This window comes from Helianthus annuus, chromosome 5 (assembly GCF_002127325.2).
Source record: "Helianthus annuus cultivar XRQ/B chromosome 5, HanXRQr2.0-SUNRISE, whole genome shotgun sequence".
NCBI lineage: Eukaryota > Viridiplantae > Streptophyta > Magnoliopsida > Asterales > Asteraceae > Helianthus > Helianthus annuus.
In genome coordinates, this window is record NC_035437.2 from 14,948,020 (window position 1) to 14,968,457 (window position 20,438).

General features: G+C 40.7%; 1 protein-coding gene across 1 annotated transcript; it reads right to left on the reverse strand.

Moving 5' to 3' along the window:
- Positions 1-711: 711 nt before the first annotated feature.
- Positions 712-1,809, reverse strand: LOC110942745 (neurofilament medium polypeptide-like). The gene has a single exon (XM_022184510.1). The coding sequence runs from the start codon at positions 1,807-1,809 to the stop codon at positions 712-714; it is 1,098 nt and encodes a 365-aa protein (XP_022040202.1).
- Positions 1,810-20,438: the final 18,629 nt, after the last annotated feature.

Sequence of the window (20,438 nt, forward strand, 5' to 3'; positions counted from 1 at the left end):
TTTATCTTTCTATCTTTCTGGTCTTCTTTGAAACGGGCGAGTTTCAAAACCAATTCCATGTGGTTGTTGAATTCTTAGTATCGATAACTTGTTGTCTTTGTATACGCGGGCGTATTCTGTAATTTTGAGGAACCACATTTTTAACAACAAAACAAAGTCATAATATAATTGCATCAATTAAATATAGCAAAAGAGTTACCAGCATTATTTGTGTGCAAAATAATCTTGAGGGTGATTCTGGAGCCTTGTATCTTTCTTCATAGTTCAGGATATGCCCCCACTTTGAATAATGTTGATATGTGCATAGAATCCTGGTCTCATACTCTCAGAAATCACCCTTGAGAGTTCTGACACTCCTTCAATCTTGAACACGGTACTCCTAGAAACAAGAAACAACATATGGAGTTTTAGTTATGCAAACCCATTTTACTATAAGGCATAGCGTTTTGGGTGTTTAGACGAGTATGCATGTATATTTTTAACATAACAAATACAAAGTTTTGCGTTTTATGAGAAAGAAATGTACATACATCCAGTCACCACATCCAGTGAATATGTATGTGGAAATTTCATTTTCTTGTGTCTCCCGTGATGCATATATAACCACTTGCCTCCTAACATAAGGTGACAAACATGCCCTACTCTTCTTTGACTCTCTCTTCTCCTTTTTTCCACAATCTATTCCTTTTTATTTTCACCATCTTCATCATCTTATTCATCTTCTTCATCATCACCATGCAGCTTCTTTGGGTTTAAAATGGTGTTATCTTGCATCAACTTTATGATGTCTGGCGTTTTGTCCTCATCACCCTTCTCCTGCACATCCGCCCTGTTCGGCGTTTTGGTTGGTGATGTGTCAGTGGCGTTTGCATCTTGGGGTTTCTGGGGTGTCTTTTCTTCTTCAAAAGCTTGCATGAGGTTCTTCCTACCTCCAGATGGTGGCTGCTGACATCGCGTTTCATCAACCACTGCACCTTGCTGGTCAACACTTTTTTTCACCATCTCCCCTTCAGTTTTTTCTTGTTGAGAAATGAATGCGTCACTGAACTGTGTCTCAGTCACAGGTACGTTTGGCGTTTTGTCATGGATTGCCTCAGTTGTTTTTTCGAGTTCAGTGATGAACCCCTGACTGTATTGTGTTTCTGTTGGGGGGATTTTTGGCATAGCATCAAATACAGGCATTCGCGGGGTCTCCTCAGTAGGGTGCAGGTGGTTTTTTATAGCTTTAAGCATTTCTTCCACCATCTTTGGACAATCTACATCTTCTTTTAGTTCAATCATTTGTTCTCGGTCTTGTCTCGGCAGTTCTAAAACCTCAACAATATTCCTTTTAATTATCTTTTCCCCATTATATCTAAAAATATGATATTCAATTGTTTTAAAATCACAATCCCAACTTTTAATATCATTTTCGTTTATATCTTCATCTGTACTTTCTTCAGCTGACAATATAATATACTCATCACCACCCTCAGATTCCATTTCATCTTCATTTTGAGCATCATCATTTATGGGGGGTGGCGTAACAGTTGAGGGTTTGGCTTTTTGATCTCCAGCCATCTCCCCTTCCCCTTCATGTTCCTCTTCTGATTCTCCTTCCCCTTCTCCTTCCCATTCCCTTTCACCTTCAGCTTCCCTTTCAACCTCATCTTCATGTTCACTTTCTTCTCTCTCATCAGCCTCTTCCTTGGCGTTTTCATCAACAAAATGTTGGCACTTCCTTGGTGTTTTGTTCTCTAGCCATCTCACCTTCCCCTTCTCCTTCCACTTCCCTTTCACCTTCAGCTTCCTTTTCAACCTCATCTTCATTTTCACCTTATTCTCTCTCATCAGCCACTTCCTTGGTGTTTTCATCAACAAATGTTGGCACTTCCTTGGCGTTTTTTTCTCTAGCTATCTCCCATTCTCCTTCTCCTTCCACTTCCCCTTCTCCTTCCACTTCAATTTCACCTTCAACTTTCCTTTCAACCTCATCTTCATTTTCACCTTCTTTTCTCTCATCTGCCACTTCCTTGGCGTTTTCATCAACAAATGTTGACATGTTCTTTAACAATGTCAGACATTGTGAGTATTTTATGTGTACCAAGAGGCTGTTTGGATGTTCAATCTTTGACAAATTAAACAATGTCCTCATTTTATTGTAACAGTCTTCTAATTCTTTGTATGCCCCATTCAACTTCTCAACTGTAAGGACTTGCACGAAATTGTCCTAAAACGATCCGTAAGTAGAAACCCGGACCCCTAAAACCCTAATCCTTGTGAAAAACCAAGAAATTTAATTTTATTGGTCGCTCGCGGGCCGCGTAAGAATTAAGCTAAGCATATGCGGGCCACGACAGCTTTTTGATGATCCGGATAAACTTTAGGCCAGGTGTCAGACATGTGGCAAGCCTACACGTGACACGCTAGCCCTAGCCGTAGCTAGGGAGGCCCTCGCGGGCCGCGTAAGACTCCCTTCAGGTTTACGCGGGCCCGCGAGAGACTAAAAAATCAGCTATATAACGAGCAGTGCATGGCCTTTTCATCTGTGTTCGTAAAACTTCTATAAAGACGAAATATACTGCTCAATTTCATAGATTAACGTAGGGAAACGCTGCTATGATTACAGGATAATAACTCAATCACTGCTACGATACAATGTCCGATCGATTGAAACTGATCCGATGGATGTTTAAGTGCTGCCCGAATCCGGGCTATACTTTGTCATTTGTCGTGAGGGTTTTGATTTCGTGAGCTTATCGTAAATTATGTATTAAATTACTAACCTAGTTTCGTGTGCATTGTTATTTAACTAGGTTACGAGGCTAAATCAGTAGGCAAAATTCTGTCCAACTAAACTTGCAATGTTAGTCATTCTCTTTTTATCAAATTGCTTTACAAAACCCTAAATGTTTTCTAGTTATACTTTACAGTGATTAAGTCTTTGCTAATCTTTAATTACTAGCAGTATGTGGGGGTTTTGTGCACATTACTACTAATAATTTATTACGTTAGGTGGGCGAGCCTAATTTTGTGATATGTCCACGGTCATAGATACAGTCGAGTGACAACTGAACCAGCTAATTAATAGATAGGGGCAAATGTGAAAACTCTTAATGCTGTAAATGATAACAATGTGTCGTTTTATTTGAATGACTCGCTAGTATTTCCCCGCAGATAAAATCTTTTCAAACATGTTTCAGGTGATTTACTGTGAATCAGGGAAAAGTGCCGCGTAGCACTACAGCTTGAAGAAAGTGGCTCAGTAAATAAATAAACATGTTTTTCTTTGTAATCGGGGAATTTCCCAGTGAAATTCCTTTATTGTAAATTACGGGGTTTGTCCCTAAATTTCAAATAAAATAAATGGGTATTTTCAGTTTTAACCTATCCTGTTAAAATTTCCGTGGCCAAAATTAAATACCAATACCACGGGTTTTCTGTCCCGCGGCATCCGAACCAGGAAACTGGGTCGGGGGTCGTGACAGAAAATGGTGGTATCAGAGCCACTGATTTAAGCGAATTAAGTATTTAGAAATACTTAATTCTTCAAATTGCCATTTTGTGATTTTGTGAAAATTTAATTTAACAAAAAGATTTTTAACTTGAATTTTTGTATGTTTCTTCATGTGTGCTAACAACATAAATGAACTGTCGGAGGCACTCCGAAACTTTACTATCCATACCACCGATATGGATGTCATAGGAACTCAATCCGGCTATCAAGCAGATACTGAGGAGCCAATAATGTTCCAGGCCCAACCGCAGGAGAAACCAAAGCCCAAAAAGAGGAGGAGAATCTTGGACTGGAAACGTGGACGGAGGATGAAGCCAGCTGCCCAGAAGGTGAAAAAGACTGAGGATCCGAAAAACAAAGGGAAAGGAAAGGAGATAGGGAAAAGCTCGGGGGAGGCCCAGGAGATGCCGCATTGGGAGGAACTTGATCGCAAACTTGCAAATTGTGACCTCATTAGACCTACCGATGAAAACCTTTTCAATTTCCCTGCCCAATCTGAACTTCCAATTAATTTGGAACCTGCTATCCCAGATCCTATTGTCAATCCCCAACCTGTTACTGGCCAGCTGGAGGAATGGTGAACGAGCGACTGGCATTTTCAGAATTTTATGAATAACCCCAATGTTTATTTTCCCCAGTTTGACCCTGAACCTGCACCATTCCCACCCATGAGCACAGAAAACGTTGCTGAATTACGCCACTATGGCGAGGAGCTGGTGGATGTGGGAAACCGAATTCGGGACGTGGGGGAAAGGATCACGTGGAAATACGACGAGAGGGAGCATCGTCTCTAAGAAGCCAGCTAACTGTGGTGGTGGAATGTTTGTATAATATTAATATGTAGAAAAAAATATATATGTATAATAATAATAATAATAATAATAATAATAATAATAATAATATAACAATATATAATAGTAACTAAAATAAAACATTGTAAGTATGTGGTGTGTTGTCACACCCCTAATTTCCACGTGTCACCGGTGGGCCCGGTGGGGAGTATAGTGACGTAGTTGGTATCATCATAGACAAACAACACAATATAAATAAATGCACAGCGGAAGCAAAGATAGATTCATTTCAACTTTAATAAAGTGTAATATCATATATCACTAATAGTTGAAACGGATCCACAGGCGGATCAAAATAAAATAAGATAATGTTCAACAGATTTATTGTCATCCAAGCTTGCGAAACTTATTGTGGACGCTCTAGAAGACAGCCAGCCTATTACGTGTAGTACCTGCACTTAACCTTTTGGGAAAAATACGTCAGTTTACACTGGTAAATACAATTTAACTGACTCATTTCGAAAACTTTGGAAATTGATTTGAATGCCCAAGGCACAAAACATTTTTATAACTTGGGATAATTATTTATAATAATCTTGTAAGGGATTTACATGTTACTTATGCGTTCAGTAGCCCGATCCGTAGACCAGGTTAAAGATTAATAGACACACCACAATATAGAGTTATACACTAACGGGTGTACGCCTACACCCCGTGCTCAGGTCGTGGCTATCTCGTAAGATAATGCCGAGGATATCCGGGACATGGTCATTAACCCCCCAAAGGCTTTAAGCAATAAAACACATTCAAAACAAGGCATCTCAATAAATTTAACCTCTATTCGATTAAAGAATTCAATGCCGGACCAAGCGGTATATTATATACCGTACCCCAAGCCCGTATAGGGAAAATAAGTTAAAAGTATTTACCTGAGCTAGATATAAATTCAATCCCAGCCGTATACCACCAAGCAAGTACAGATAGCTTTTACTGGGCTCCTAAATCTGGAACGAAGGTTTTTAATAACCTATTAGATTCCTAACGGGTCTTTAATTAAGCCTAAGCTTAGACCGGTTAGTTTTAAAGGATGTTACGGTTCAAGCGCACGATTAAGCGAAGACCGGATAGAACGTGATTTAGACCCGACAAGTTTGAATACTTGTATAATATGGGTATGCTAAATACATTCTGGATTTTGAGACAAAAATGATAATGTTTGACCCTTTTCGGTCAATTTATGCAAACTAGTTACATAAACCGAACCGAACGCTAAAAGAGCGTTACGGGTAACCATAAGAGTCATATGCAAGTTCCCTGAGATAATATGCCTTAAATATGTTATAATATCAGCAAGTTATGTTCTATTATGCCCCGAATGAATTTAAACTCAATTTATGCCTTATAAGGGCATTTTGGTCATTTAAAAGATTATAAAAGAGTTAAATTTGTAATCTGAGTTACAGGTCTGATTTATACAGTAAATACACTTAATTTGACATGTTATAACAGTAGGGTATGACCCATATATGAAAACTTATCATTTAAAATTGAACTATGCACCTTAGGGGTATTTTGGTAACTTCACAAGGGCTAAAAGTGTCAAAACTGAAAACCTGAGTTCAAAAACTTGTACTTACTGTTATTATATAAAAATATGCTAAATACATCAGTAGGTATAACCCTTATACGCTTAATATGGTTATAGTACACATTATGCGTTAAAAACGCTTAAAAAGGCGATTTAGAGCCGTTTCCGGGTTTTCAAAAGAAAGCTGATATTTTTATATTTCCAGAATGCTCAAAATAATTTATTTAACAAATAAAATCAGTAGAAAAAGGTTTGGGGTCAAAAAGATTTATAAAACTCATTTTATGGCCAAAAAGGTCAAAAACCGGTATTAACCGAATTAAACTTAGAGACCTATGATACGATCAGCCAAAAATTAAATAAAAATCTTCAAAAATCCCAAAATATTATATAACATCAGTTGGTAAAAAGTTTGGTATCAAAAAGTGGGCTTAAACAGGTTATACGCTAATTACGCCGTTTATATGACATAAAGCTTTCAATTTACGATATTGAGCATAACTCTAAATCTGGACCTCCAACTGATATCAAATTTTCGGTGCAAGTTTATAAATCAGTAATAAAGGTTTCTACTCTTTCACTTTTCCAAAAATCACGTTTTATAGCAAAAAGGGCAAAATAGTCATATTTAAGCATAAACCGGTAACATGCATATGAATCGGACAAGAGTTGAATCAAGTCTTAAAATTTCAGAGAGTTGCACATAAATAAAAATGGTCCAAAATAAGCTCTAAGGCAGATCTCAAACATGCATGCACGGATCCGAATCGAGAGTCAAAGAAAAAGTCATTTTATAAGACTTTCGGTTCCGATCCGGGTTTATACTAAAAATTGTCAAGTTGATCATGATAAAACATATTCTTACATTCATTACAAAGTTATTTTAATGATCAAACTGATTGCATGTAATCTACATTACTATTTATGCTAGATTTTGCAAAAACACGTTCTGTTGACTTTTTAAGAACAACTTTGACTCGACAATAATCATGCTTAGAGTGGGAATCTGAAAATACCCTTTTGAGGGTTTGTTACCCACATAAATACCTACTTGTAGGTACTTTCAATTCGAGAAATGACTGAGCCATTTTCGTTTAATCGAAAAGTCAAACTAAATTTACGACGGATTGACTTTCGGTTGAATAACTAAGCTAGAACGAATTAGAGAAGGGTATGAACACTTACAAGAGTCCTAATGACAAGAAGGAAGCCCTATGAACCCTTGATGATGACCAGAGAGCTCCAGAATTGTTCTTGTGAATTTTTGAGAATGCAAGTCTTGGATGATCACAACTACAAGACCCCTTTTATGGAACTTTGATCTCATAAGGAGCTGCCACAATAGTCTATAAATGATCTATGATGGTTACAAGTGCCCCTAAATGCATGCAAGTCCATTGGTGAGGCTTTAGAGTGGGTAACAGCTGGTTACAACTCGGAATCAGGCCCTTAACTGCAATAACCTGATTTCTGTCGCTGGGCAGGCCTCGCGTCACGCCTAGGGCCCTAGGTGTGACACCTAGCCCCATCTGATCCTCAAATCTCTTTTAATGTTGAAGTTTTGGTCCTTGGTCCTTTGTTACGAGGTTTTGGCTATCAATCATGCTCATTAGACCCTCAAACTTGATTTTTATGGTCCTTGGGACATTTACAAACATGGTAAAGTCCTCGGTTTTCTTTGCGCTCACCCGAAAAGTCACGAAATTCGACGTTGACGCTTTTAACCCTTCATGTACGGTTTTGGTCATAACTTTCTCATACGATAACGAAACTTCATGAAATTTTTACCACATATTCTAGTGAGTATATTTTAGCATTACAAAGCTTCGGGTTTGCCAAAAGATCACTCAGAGGTATAAATTCAACATGTTGACACGTTTAGCCCCTGTAGTTTGCAATTCCTCACTTTCTTGCATTTTCCGCTTCGTATGATCTATGATTTATCCGTTTGAGATTATAAACATCATGTAGGGTTATTTTAGAGTCTATTTATCCATTGTTGACACTTTGGACCCTTGTATTCACATAGTTTCACTGTTTGTCAACTTTAGTCCCTCTAAAGTATGTTTTCACATATTCAAAGCCCATGACACGTGTCAGTACATTATTGGACGTAAATTTTCGAGGTGTTACATCCTCACCCTCTTAAAAGAAATCTCGACCTCGAGATTTGCTAAAATGCTGGAAGTACCTTTTGTCACATAACGGACTTAACTTCTATAGCATATATGGAGTCTCTCCAAGCTCCCAATTTGACCTCTATATAATAGGTTCATGTATCCTTTTTGAGGTTTCTTATCCTGTCGATCCGCATTCGATACAGGTTTATCATTATATCACAAGTCTGCCAACCGTTATGTGATAGTGCTTCTTGACTTATTGGCGAAACATGTCCTTTAATCCTTAGGGTGTAATACATTGCGAGCTCCACCAAGCTCCTTAAATAGGTTTTAGCTTATAAGCTATTTGATCTTGCTACATTTGATTCCTTCGAATGATTTTTATATACAATCAGAGCTTGACTAGCCTGATAATTAACAATTTGGCACACCCTTCCAGAGTGATATCTTTGTTGAACCTTATTCCTTAACAAGGACTTAGGAGAGTTGCTATTCTCATTGATCTTTGCCAAAACTGGCAATCTTACAGATGATCATGGATTTGTATGATCCTATTCGTTATTTCCAAGGCGATTTTCAGATCCTGATGATTGGACTTACCAATCTTCTGTCTAACAATAGATGTTTAGCATTCCATCTATACAAGGTCTTCAAAAGAGCAGCCTTGATACTTATATATCAATTATTATAGGAAAGCTTTATTTAAGGTGAGATGGTTATTCCTACCATTGCTTAAACAAATCTTAAGGAATTAGTTAATACTTGTCGTTAGTAGAACAAATCGACGATCCTGGGCAGCTGGTGAAAATTCTTAATTGTTGCCTAATTTGGAATATAGGGTTAGGCTACATGAATTCTTTATTTCAAAACTTATTTAATTAGAGTCTTGATTTTTTCCAATAACAGCACTAGCCGTCTTGAAGATTTCATAATGATACAGCCCTAAATGGGATATAAATCCTAATTCTACCTACCCTTCAGGGGTAAACAGGGTAATCTTAGGAAAAGATAATCAAGATACAATGAGGTTACAGAGATTTCCAAATCTCAGGCTCCAGTTTATCCATCATTGCTTGAGTCAAATAAATGACACATTCATGTTATAAGTCCACGAATTCCTTAATCGGGAACATTTGCATGAAAACTTCCATTCTGGATATCTTCGTTGAATACCGTTAGCTGACTTTAGTACCATATGACCATCGGAATATCTTTGTGGTCCCATGCATTAAACCTCCATACTGATCAGGCATGGAAGCAATCTATGGAACATATTAAGATACATCAATCCTCATATGGCGCTTTTATCATAATGTCTGGTATTCGAAATCGATAGAGATCAAAGAGATATCATCTATGTATGCTGACGCACTTCCTTTAAAGAGAGGATATTTCTAAAATTCTACGGTTAAAGGTTTCTAACAGGAGCAGAAGAAATGGTTCTTGCGTTTTCGCTTGTAAGTTTTACCTTACACTTAATATCTGGGGTTCTTACGGTAAAATTTCTAAAAGTTTGCTAAGCTTAAAGTCTTATGAGAGACTTAGCAGTACCTGAATCCAAACGTAACCCTTAACCAAAAGAATCACAATAAGGGTTTATCTGGCGTCATTATTAATGTGAACTGCCTCTAATTATTGATCAGGAAGGTCAAACGCCTCCATTCTTAATCCTTTTAAACTTAGCTATAAGATCTTTGAATTTTTGTAGGGCAGTTTCGACCTTGACTGATTATTCCTTAATCTATAAAACGTGAGTAGCCGAGGTGGATCCATAATGGATCTATAGTAAGCAGGCTTTGAAACCTTAACGTGCCCTCTTATTGCCGATGCTAAATCATGATATATATAGTGTATTATGCTCAATTTCTAGGTTAGCCGAATAAGAGCACTATTTCAACCAATGAATCAATGTTTGCAACCTACTGCCGATAGTTTATAGCTCTTATGGGGGTCGGAAAAATTCTTATTCCATCTTTTCCACTTCGCAAAGCGGATACCAAGTTTTTCTAATAAGGTCCTTAAAATTTGGACCATCCCATACTGTATAAGGGGACTCCATTAGTGTCCTCACAAATCAAGGGTATTACCACTGAATGATTGTGACGCACACCTTACCGCATGCTTTCCAGCATAACCACTGTTATACCTAATGGTTTCTACTTCTTTCAACAATTCCTTGCAATCAATGGCCCCTTTTAACTATTGAAGTCTCTTGACTTCCAAGGGACGAAGTACTTTTTAAGTACATCCTAAAAAGAATGGGCTCCTTGCCACATGTGATTTTATTTGGGTCATTCTTCGCATATGGAGTATGAATAAAACTCTTATTTTAAGTAGCGACATGTGTTTTAGAGTAAACAACATTTGGCTTCTTGAACCATCTCATGTGTTTTCTTATAACCTTTCTAACAACTGCGTTAACTTTGGTTTTGGAGATTAACTCCTTTAACATTGAGGTTCACTCTTGATGCACCGTTAACATTTGTCGCATCTCTAGCATTGCAACTGTTGTTTGTCTTATATGAGTTTTTCCATACTCGAATCTTTTGGTATTAAATACCAAATGTAACAATTTATTGTGCGCATTTCAACAGCTAGTCATCGTTCTGATGACTTATCATATATTAACCATGGTATTATTAAACCATATAAACATTCCTAAGGAGTGTTATTTGATTGCACATCAATCATATTCAGCCTAAGACACAAAAGGATCATTAATGGCCTTTAGGGTTTCGACCGAGTCCATTACCCTTTTAACAGGGGATCAAAATGTCCCAGCTGTCTTTGGCATATAGATGATTTTAGATAGCTCGAAGGCTTGCCTTAATGGCTTTCTAAAATATGAAACATTAGTCTGTCAGGAAGGACATAAATAAGCATATGGCACGAAGGCCTTGTTGCATAGGATGTTATAAGATATGGCAACAAATGCCTGTCATAGAGGACATTAATTTATAATCCGCAACCTTATTAGATTAGGGGCTTTAAGATTTGAATCTAGTTCTTCACCATTGGACAGGGAGTCATAGACTACCATTGTCATCGTCTTGAAAGGCGATTTATTTTGTCACATAGGCAAATCCTAGGACATCATTAAAGGATGTTTACATATATATATATATGTATATATATATAATTATCATCATTGAGTATATCAGTCATGATCTTATCGATCTCATAGACTTTAAGGCTTGGGCATTGCCCATCACCTTCGACGATGTACCACAATGGTCATATCTGATAATGTCTCTAATGGACAATATAATATATAACCCGTGGGTGATATAGATCCTATCGGTGATTCGGGATAACACCACGAAGGGTAGTACATTAAACACACTTATATATAGGAAGTACACGCGGCGTATCCACCATGCGTTTATTGTATTACTCTAGTTTTGTTATCTAAATCACCATCATGATACATATAATCATAATCATTTAGACGGAAAGTACTTCTTGAGATCCTACTTATGAATATAGGAAGACTTAAGATCGTACTGCAATTATCCTATAAGATAATACGATCATCGTATCCGACGATTTTAGTTACGATTACTCTGATCATATAGACTGTTAAGGTTGGGTATACACCACTTGAACAGGGGATCTTAAAGACCACCACTAACTTTGTCTTAATTCTTATTGAATAGAGTATAACCCGTAGGAATTTCATCGCTAGAGGATGCTAACTAGCATGATCATCATTTTAGACGATATTAGGCACGATCGCATTGATCATATAGACGATTATGTTTGGACATAGTCCATCATTTTTAGACAGGGAGTCAAAGACCACCACTGTCGTTGTCTATCGGACAATCAGTTTAGCATGTTAAGCTCAGTCTTGCATTATTATTCTGACCAATTGGATGAGTGTGAGCTTCAGATGGGTCAGCCATGGTGAAGCTTTGAAGGCTACAGACCATGTAGTAATAATTTGCTGATTTGTCGAACTTGATGATTAGATAGCCATGGTGTAGATCAACCATATATGTGACACCCCAGGAAAACCAGTGAACGATGCAACCTATCTAGCTTCCTCAGTAAGTACGTACCAAATTTCGGGACGAAATTTCTTTTAAGTTGGGGATAATGTGACAACTCGAACTTTTGACTTTCACTTTGTATTTAATGCACGTCGACTTTGACCGTTGACTTTGACTGTGTAATTATTGATTTGTTTGACTTGTAACTGTGCACATGTTATAATGAAACGCGTTTTGAATATTGCATGATATGTGTTAATAATATAATGTGAACCTGTTAGTGCACATTCGAGATAGCTAAGCCTTGCATTCTTCGCGAATCAATCCGACGGAACAGGAGCATGATCCGTCAAACCAAACTCGACGAAACAGGAAAACCTGTTTCGCCAACCTCACCTCGACGAAACATGTGTTCTGCCGGCCCAAACTGTTTCGCCAAGGCCCAGTTCGGCCCAGTAGACCTTTACGCGTATAAGTCATACGGAAACCCCTCATTTGACACACTTTAGCAAAACTGAAACCCTAGAAGCTTTCCTGTGCACGTCGGCAGCCTCTGTTATCTGAAAATTCACTCGTTCCGTCCGTATTAATCGTTTAACTCTCCGGTTAGTCATTGCTAATGGTTATTGGTCTATGTATTGCTGATAAACATCAGGTTGATCTGTGAATGCATGAATTGTATGAGTTATTGTTAACCGTTAGAACGAACTAGGGTTGATTATAAATGTTGTGATCTTGTGTTCGGTATGCAATGTGAAACACGGTATGGATTAGGGATATCAATAAACTGAACGGATTGATATGATTGCGTGATGGGTAGATCTAGAACTAATGATGCTCATGTCGGTTTAATGTTATTAAACTTTGTTGATTATGATTTCTGGGTTACGATAGTTGTACGTTGATCTGATGATAGTATGTTGGTGTTCTAGGCGGCTGCTAGAATGTTTAGGGTTTCCATAATCGACTGCATGATTTTTGTAACTGACATTATTGACGTAACTGACGGCTTAACGAATCAGAATGTTTGACGAATCAGAATGCTTAACGAATCTGAATGTTTGACGAAACAGAACTCTTGACGAAACAGGACTTTTGTTTCGCCAAGAGTAATCAACGAAATAGAACTTCTGATTCGCCAAGGATGTTAACGAAATAGAAACTTGTTTAGTCAAAGGGTAGTTGACGAAACACAATGTGTTTCGTCAACCTGTGTTTCGCCAACAAATGTGTTTCGCCAACTTGTGACCTTTTCACAGTAACCTGAGTTAATTATGTTAAATGTTAACTGGACTATTTTAACTGCTGTTAAGTATTATACAATACTTGTATGATTATGATTACGTACAACGTGCTACTTGATGATCATTGTTGATGCTTATACGTGAACTGTACGAATGCAAACTGATTGTGTACATGCATACTCTAGGACGTGATTGATTTACTTTGAGCACATACTTAGCATACCGAGCAAACCAAGGTGAGTTCACACAGCCAAGGCATGGGATTCCCGGGTTGGGAATTGGGTTGGATTATTTGAAATGGATGATTACTCGTACTTACGCTATTGCTAGACTATAGACCATCGTCCTCAGGATAGTCAGGACACTTACGTAAAACCTACGTAAACTAGTATCTACCATTGTCTCCCGGGTCGGGAGGACACTTACGTAAATCCTACGTAAACTAATACCTACTACTGTGTTCCGGGTCGGAAGGACACTTATGTAAATCCTACGTAAACCCCACGCATACCACTGTCCTCGGGGAAGGGCACTCACGTAAATCCTACGTGACCTTGTACGTATTCCTGTTCTCAGATTAGGAAGAACACATGGTTGCAAATAGTCTAGTAAGTACCATAATGGGAAACCCCCATTAGTAAAGATAAATGTGGGAATCCCCCACCAGTAATATTTATATACAAAGCAATGGGAAGCCCCCACCATTAGTACATACATGCATGGGAAGCCCCCAACTAGATGAACATACTCATTACTATTACGAACTTATTTTCTGTGAACTCGCTCAACTAGTTGTTGACTCTCTGCTGCATGCCTTGCAGGACCTTAGGTACTTATGGAGCTTGCACTGGAGAAGCGGGTCGTTGTGGGCAATGGATCATGAACACTATGTTTAACGTTTTGGATATTTGAACTTATGATTTACTTTGGGTTACATACTTATGCTTCCGCTATCGATACTATGTTTGGTTTAGAACATCAATTGTATTGAATTGGGTTTTACGAACTATTTTATTTATATTATGCTATGTTCAATATGATTGATGGCTTGATCCTGGTCATGTCACGCCTCCAAGCGGTGGTACTCCGCGTGTGGGATTTTGGGGGTGTGACAGATTGGTATCAGAGCCATTGGTTATAGAGAACTTGGTTTTAATATGGGGAAAAATGTTTTTATTAAAACCAGACTATAACCAGAATAGTGCTCTCAACGATCCACAACGACGCTTCGCTCCACGTGCAAGACTCGACATCCTAGGTAATAAGGTTTATGTTTATTACCTGCTTGCTAGAACTGCTTAGAACTTTGCTCGTAGTATGCTAGATTACATTGCTTACTATACGTCGTTATATGAGAACCCCTATGTGCTTACATTCTTCTGTCATCGCTCTATTCGCGAACCTCTCTAACTCATGTTGCATTTGCTATGAAGATCATGTCTGGACGAATTAACATGACTCAAGCCCAGCTAGAGGCTCTCGTTCAAGCTCAAGTTGCTGCGGCACTTGCAGCGGCTCAAGTAGGTAGTATACCCTGCAGTATAGACTCACACTAGGATCTTTAGATCCTACGATAACTCTCGTATCTAACTTTGTCCTATTCGTACACAATAGGTCAACACGCGCAGCAGCCTGTCTGCACTTTCAAGAACTTCATGGACTGTCGTCCAAGTACTTTCAGTGGCACCGAGGGGGCAGTGGGACTCCTCCATTGGTTCGAGAAGCTAGAGTCAGTGTTTGAAATGTGTGAATGCCCTGAGGCTCGCAGGGTCAAGTATGCCACTGGCACGTTGGAAGGGATTGCGCTCACCTGGTGGAACGCGCAAGTTCAGATTCTCGGGTTGGCAGCTGCTAACGCCACCCCATGGAACGATTTTAAGGAACTCATCAAGCGAGAATACTGCACGCGTGACGACATTCACAAGCTGGAAGATGAGTTTTATCACTTGAAGATGACGGGGTCAGAGATAGAAGCTTACACGAAGCGATCGAACGAACTGGCTATCTTGTGTCCAACCATGGTAGACCCTCCGATCAAGCGCATCGAGTTGTACCTCAAGGGTCTAGCCTCAGAAATTCAGAGCCATGTTACATCGGCTAACCTCGACAACATTCAAGATATTCAACGTCTTGCCCACCGACTCACCGATCAGGCAGTGGATCAGAACAAGCTTCCAAAACGCATCAGTGCTACTACTACTGCTGTCACTACTCCTGCTACTCCCAGTGACAACAAAAGAAAGTGGGATGTGGATTCTAGCAAAGGTTCAGCAACAGTTCAGTCTCAAGCTCAGCAGCAGAAGACTGACCACTACCAGAGTCCTAGTCAGCAATCCTCTGGCGGTCATAGACAGAGAAGGTATCAAGGGTTTCACCCCAAGTGTCACAACTGCAACAGACATCACAGCGGCCAGTGCAACAAGGGTCGTTGTCAAAGATGTCTCAAGATGGGTCACGAGGCTAAAGACTGTAGGAGCCCACGGCCTGCAAATCAGAACCAGCAACCGCAACAACCAGCTCCACAGAACCCACAGCAGCAACAGCCACAACGTGGAAACCGGGGATGTTTCCAGTGTGGAGTAGAAGGTCATTACAAACGCGATTGTCCTCAGTTGAACCAGAATCAGAACCGCAACAACAACAATCAGGGTAATGGCAACAATAACAACGGGGGAAACAACAACGGCAACGAAGCTCGGGGTCGTGCTTTTGTGCTAGGTCGGGGTGACGCAGTGAATGATCCCAATGTGGTCATGGGTAAGTTTCTTCTCGACGATATTTATGTTACTGTTTTGTTTGATTCGGGTGCTGATACAAGTTATATGTCATTGAAAATGAGTAAATTGTTAAAACGTACCCCAACACCCCTAAACACTAAACACGTCGTAGAACTAGCAAATGGTAAAAGTGTAGAAGCGGCACATGTAATCAAGGGTTGTAACATCGTTCTAGCTGGTCAGACTTTCTCGATTGATCTTATACCCATAGTTTTGGGTAGTTTCGACGTCGTCATCGGTATGGATTGGTTATCCCAGCATCACGCAGAGATTTTGTGCAAGGAAAAGGTTATTCGTATTCCACGTTCTGGTCAAGAACCTCTCGAAGTACCAGGCGACAAGAGTGGTGCAGTGGTTGGCATCATCTCCTTTTTGAAGGCTCAGAAATGTTTACGTAAAGGGCACACAGCCATCTTGGCACTCGTTACTGACGCAGCAGCAAAGGAAAAGAAGCTGGAGGATATTCCAATTGTACGCGATTACCCTCAGGTGTTTCCTGAAGATTTGCCCGGTTTACCGCCTCATCGCCAAGTCGAGTTTCAGATTGAGCTAGCTCCTGGAGCAGCACCCATAGCTCGCGCACCATATCATCTAGCTCCATCAGAATTGGAGGAACTGTCAAAGCAGCTACAAGAGCTCTTGGAAAAGGGCTTCATACGTCCAAGCTCTTCGCCATAGGGAGCTCCAGTGTTATTTGTGAAAAAGAAAGACGGTACGTTCAGGATGTGCATTGACTACCGTGAACTCAACAAGGTGACGGTGAAGAACCGTTATCCTCTTCCGCGTATAGACGACCTATTCGACCAGTTGCAGGGGTCGAGTTTCTACTCCAAGATAGACTTGAGGTCAGGGTATCATCAGCTGAGAGTCCGGGATGAGGATGTCTCCAAAACCGCTTTCAGAACTCGTTACGGTCACTACGAGTTTCTAGTCATGCCATTCGGGCTAACGAACGCGCCTGCCGTATTTATGGACCTGATGAACAGGGTGTGCAAGCCGTACTTAGACAAGTTTGTGATTGTCTTCATCGATGACATACTGATTTACTCCAAGAGTCAGGAGGAGCACGAACATCATCTGCGATTGATCTTGGAACTTCTTCGAAAGGAACAATTGTACGCCAAGTTTTCCAAATGCGACTTCTGGCTTCGTGAAGTCCACTTTTTAGGCCATGTGGTGAACAGGGATGGGATTCATGTCGATCCATCCAAAGTAGATTCGATCAAGAACTGGCCTGCACCGCGTACACCAACAGAAATACGCCAATTCTTGGGTTTGGCGGGTTACTAAGACGATTCATAAAAGACTTTTCCAAGATCGCACAGCCGCTTACGCTACTGACACAGAAGGGTGTCACCTATCGCTGGGGAGAGCCCCAGGAGACCGCTTTTCAGTACCTAAAGGATAGGCTTTGCAGCGCACCTATTCTCTCATTGCCGGAGGGCACAGATGACTTCGTGGTTTATTGTGACGCATCGATACAGGGACTTGGGTGTGTATTGATGCAACGGGATAAGGTTATTGCCTACGCTTCTCGTCAACTCAAGGTTCATGAACGGAACTACACGACGCACGATTTAGAGCTGGGAGCTGTTGTTTTCGCGCTTAAGATATGGCGACACTACCTGTACGGTACCAGGTGCACGATTTACACCGATCACAGGAGTCTCGAGCATATCCTTAAGCAAAAGGATTTGAACATGCGTCAACGAAGATGGGTTGAACTACTGAACGACTACGAATGCGCCATCAAGTATCATCCAGGCAAGGCCAATGTTGTGGCCGACGCCCTCAGTCGAAAGGACACCCTACCTAAGCGCGTGCGAGCGCTACAGCTTACTATTCAGTCCAGTCTTCCTGCACAGATACGAACTGCTCAGGTAGAAGCTTTAAAACCCGAAAACGTCAAGGCTGAAGCCTTACGCGGCTCAAGGCAACGAATGGAACAAAAAGAAGACGGCGCCTACTATGTAACGGGGCGTATTTGGGTCCCACTTTTTGGCGGTTTACGCGAGCTGGTAATGGATGAAGCTCACAAGTCGCGCTACTCGGTACATCCGGGGTCGGATAAAATGTACCACGGCATCAGAACTACATACTGGTGGCCTAGTATGAAGGCCCACATCGCTACTTACGTCGGCAAGTGTTTGACATGTGCAAAGGTCAAAGTGGAATATCAGAAACCAGCGGGTCTACTTCAGCAACCCAAGATACCGCAATGGAAATGGGAAGAAATTTCCATGGATTTCGTTACGGGCTTACCTAGATCCCAGCGGGGGAATGACACCATATGGGTGATCGTGGATCGACTCACCAAGTCTGCACACTTCCTGGCTATAAAGGAAACGGATAAGTTCTCCACTCTTGCAGACGTCTATCTTAAAGAAGTTGTTTCGAGGCACGGGGTGCCCACTTCCATCATTTCGGATCGCGATGCACGATTCACGTCAGAGCTATGGCAAGCGATGCATAAATCCTTCGGCTCACGATTAGATATGAGCACAGCATATCATCCTCAGACGGATGGGCAGTCTGAGCGAACGATTCAAACTCTTGAAGACATGCTTCGGGCATGTGTTATCGATTTCGGCAACGGCTGGGAAAAGCACCTCCCTTTGGTGGAGTTCTCATACAATAACAGTTATCACACCAGCATACAAGCCGCTCCATTCGAGGCATTGTACGGGTGTAAATGCCGGTCACCTCTCTGTTGGGCAGAGGTGGGGGATAGTCAGATTACGGGTCCAGAGATTGTAGTGGACGCTACGGAAAAGATTGCACAAATACGACAACGCATGGCGGCAGCACGCGACCGTCAGAAAGCATACGCGGATAAGCGTAGAAAGCCTCTGGAATTTCAGGTCGGGGACCGGGTTTTACTTAAAGTCTCACCCTGGAAGGGTGTGGTTCGTTTTGGCAAACGGGGCAAATTAAATCCGCGATATGTCGGACCGTTCGAGATCATGGAGAAAATAGGCAAGGTGGCCTACAAGCTAAACCTACCAGCTGAACTCGGTGCAGTTCACAACGTATTTCACGTGTCGAATCTGAAGAAGTGCCTGTCAGATGAGACCCTCATAGTTCCTTTCAAGGAACTCACTATCGATGAGCGGTTGCAGTTCGTCGAGGAACCTGTTGAAATTACGGACCGGGATGTGAAGGTCCTCAAACACAAGAGAATCCCTCTTGTTCAAGTTCGTTGGAACTCCCGCCATGGCCCAGAGTACACCTGGGAACGCGAAGACCAGATGACAGAAAAGTATCCCCAGTTATTCGGAACCAATGCAACCACTGCTGAGGCTGAAGCTACTACTGCGGAATTTCGGGACGAAATTCCAGATCAACGGGGGGAGGATGTGACACCCCAGGAAAACCAGTGAACGATGCAACCTATCTAGCTTCCTCAGTAAGTACGTACCAAATTTCGGGACGAAATTTCTTTCAAGTTGGGGATAATGTGACAACTCGAACTTTTGACTTTCACTTTGTATTTAATGCACGTCGACTTTGACCGTTGACTTTGACTGTGTAATTATTGATTTGTTTGACTTGTAACTGTGCACATGTTATAATGAAACGCGTTTTGAATATTGCATGATATGTGTTAATAATATAATGTGAACCTGTTAGTGCACATTCGAGATAGCTAAGCCTTGCATACTTCGCGAATCAATCCGACGGAACAGGAGCATGATCCGTCAAACCAAACTCGACGAAACAGGAAAACCTGTTTCGCCAACCTCACCTCGACGAAACATGTGTTTCGCCGGCCCAAACTGTTTCGCCAAGGCCCAGTTCGGCCCAGTAGACCTTTACGCGTATAAGTCATACGGAAACCCCTCATTTGACACACTTTAGCAAAACTGAAACCCTAGAAGCTTTCCTGTGCACGTCGGCAGCCTCTGTTATCTGAAAATTCACTCGTTCCGTCCGTATTAATCGTTTAACTCTCCGGTTAGTCATTGCTAATGGTTATTGGTCTATGTATTGCTGATAAACATCAGGTTGATCTGTGAATGCATGAATTGTATGAGTTATTGTTAACCGTTAGAACGAACTAGGGTTGATTATAAATGTTGTGATCTTGTGTTCGGTATGCAATGTGAAACACGGTATGGATTAGGGATATCAATAAACTGAACGGATTGATATGATTGCGTGATGGGTAGATCTAGAACTAATGATGCTCATGTCGGTTTAATGTTATTAAACTTTGTTGATTATGATTTCTGGGTTACGATAGTTGTACGTTGATCTGATGATAGTATGTTGGTGTTCTAGGCGGCTGCTAGAATGTTTAGGGTTTCCATAATCGACTGCATGATTTTTGTAACTGACATGATTGACGTAACTGATGGCTTGACGAATCAGAATGTTTGACGAATCAGAATGCTTAACGAATCTGAATGTTTGACGAAACAGAACTCTTG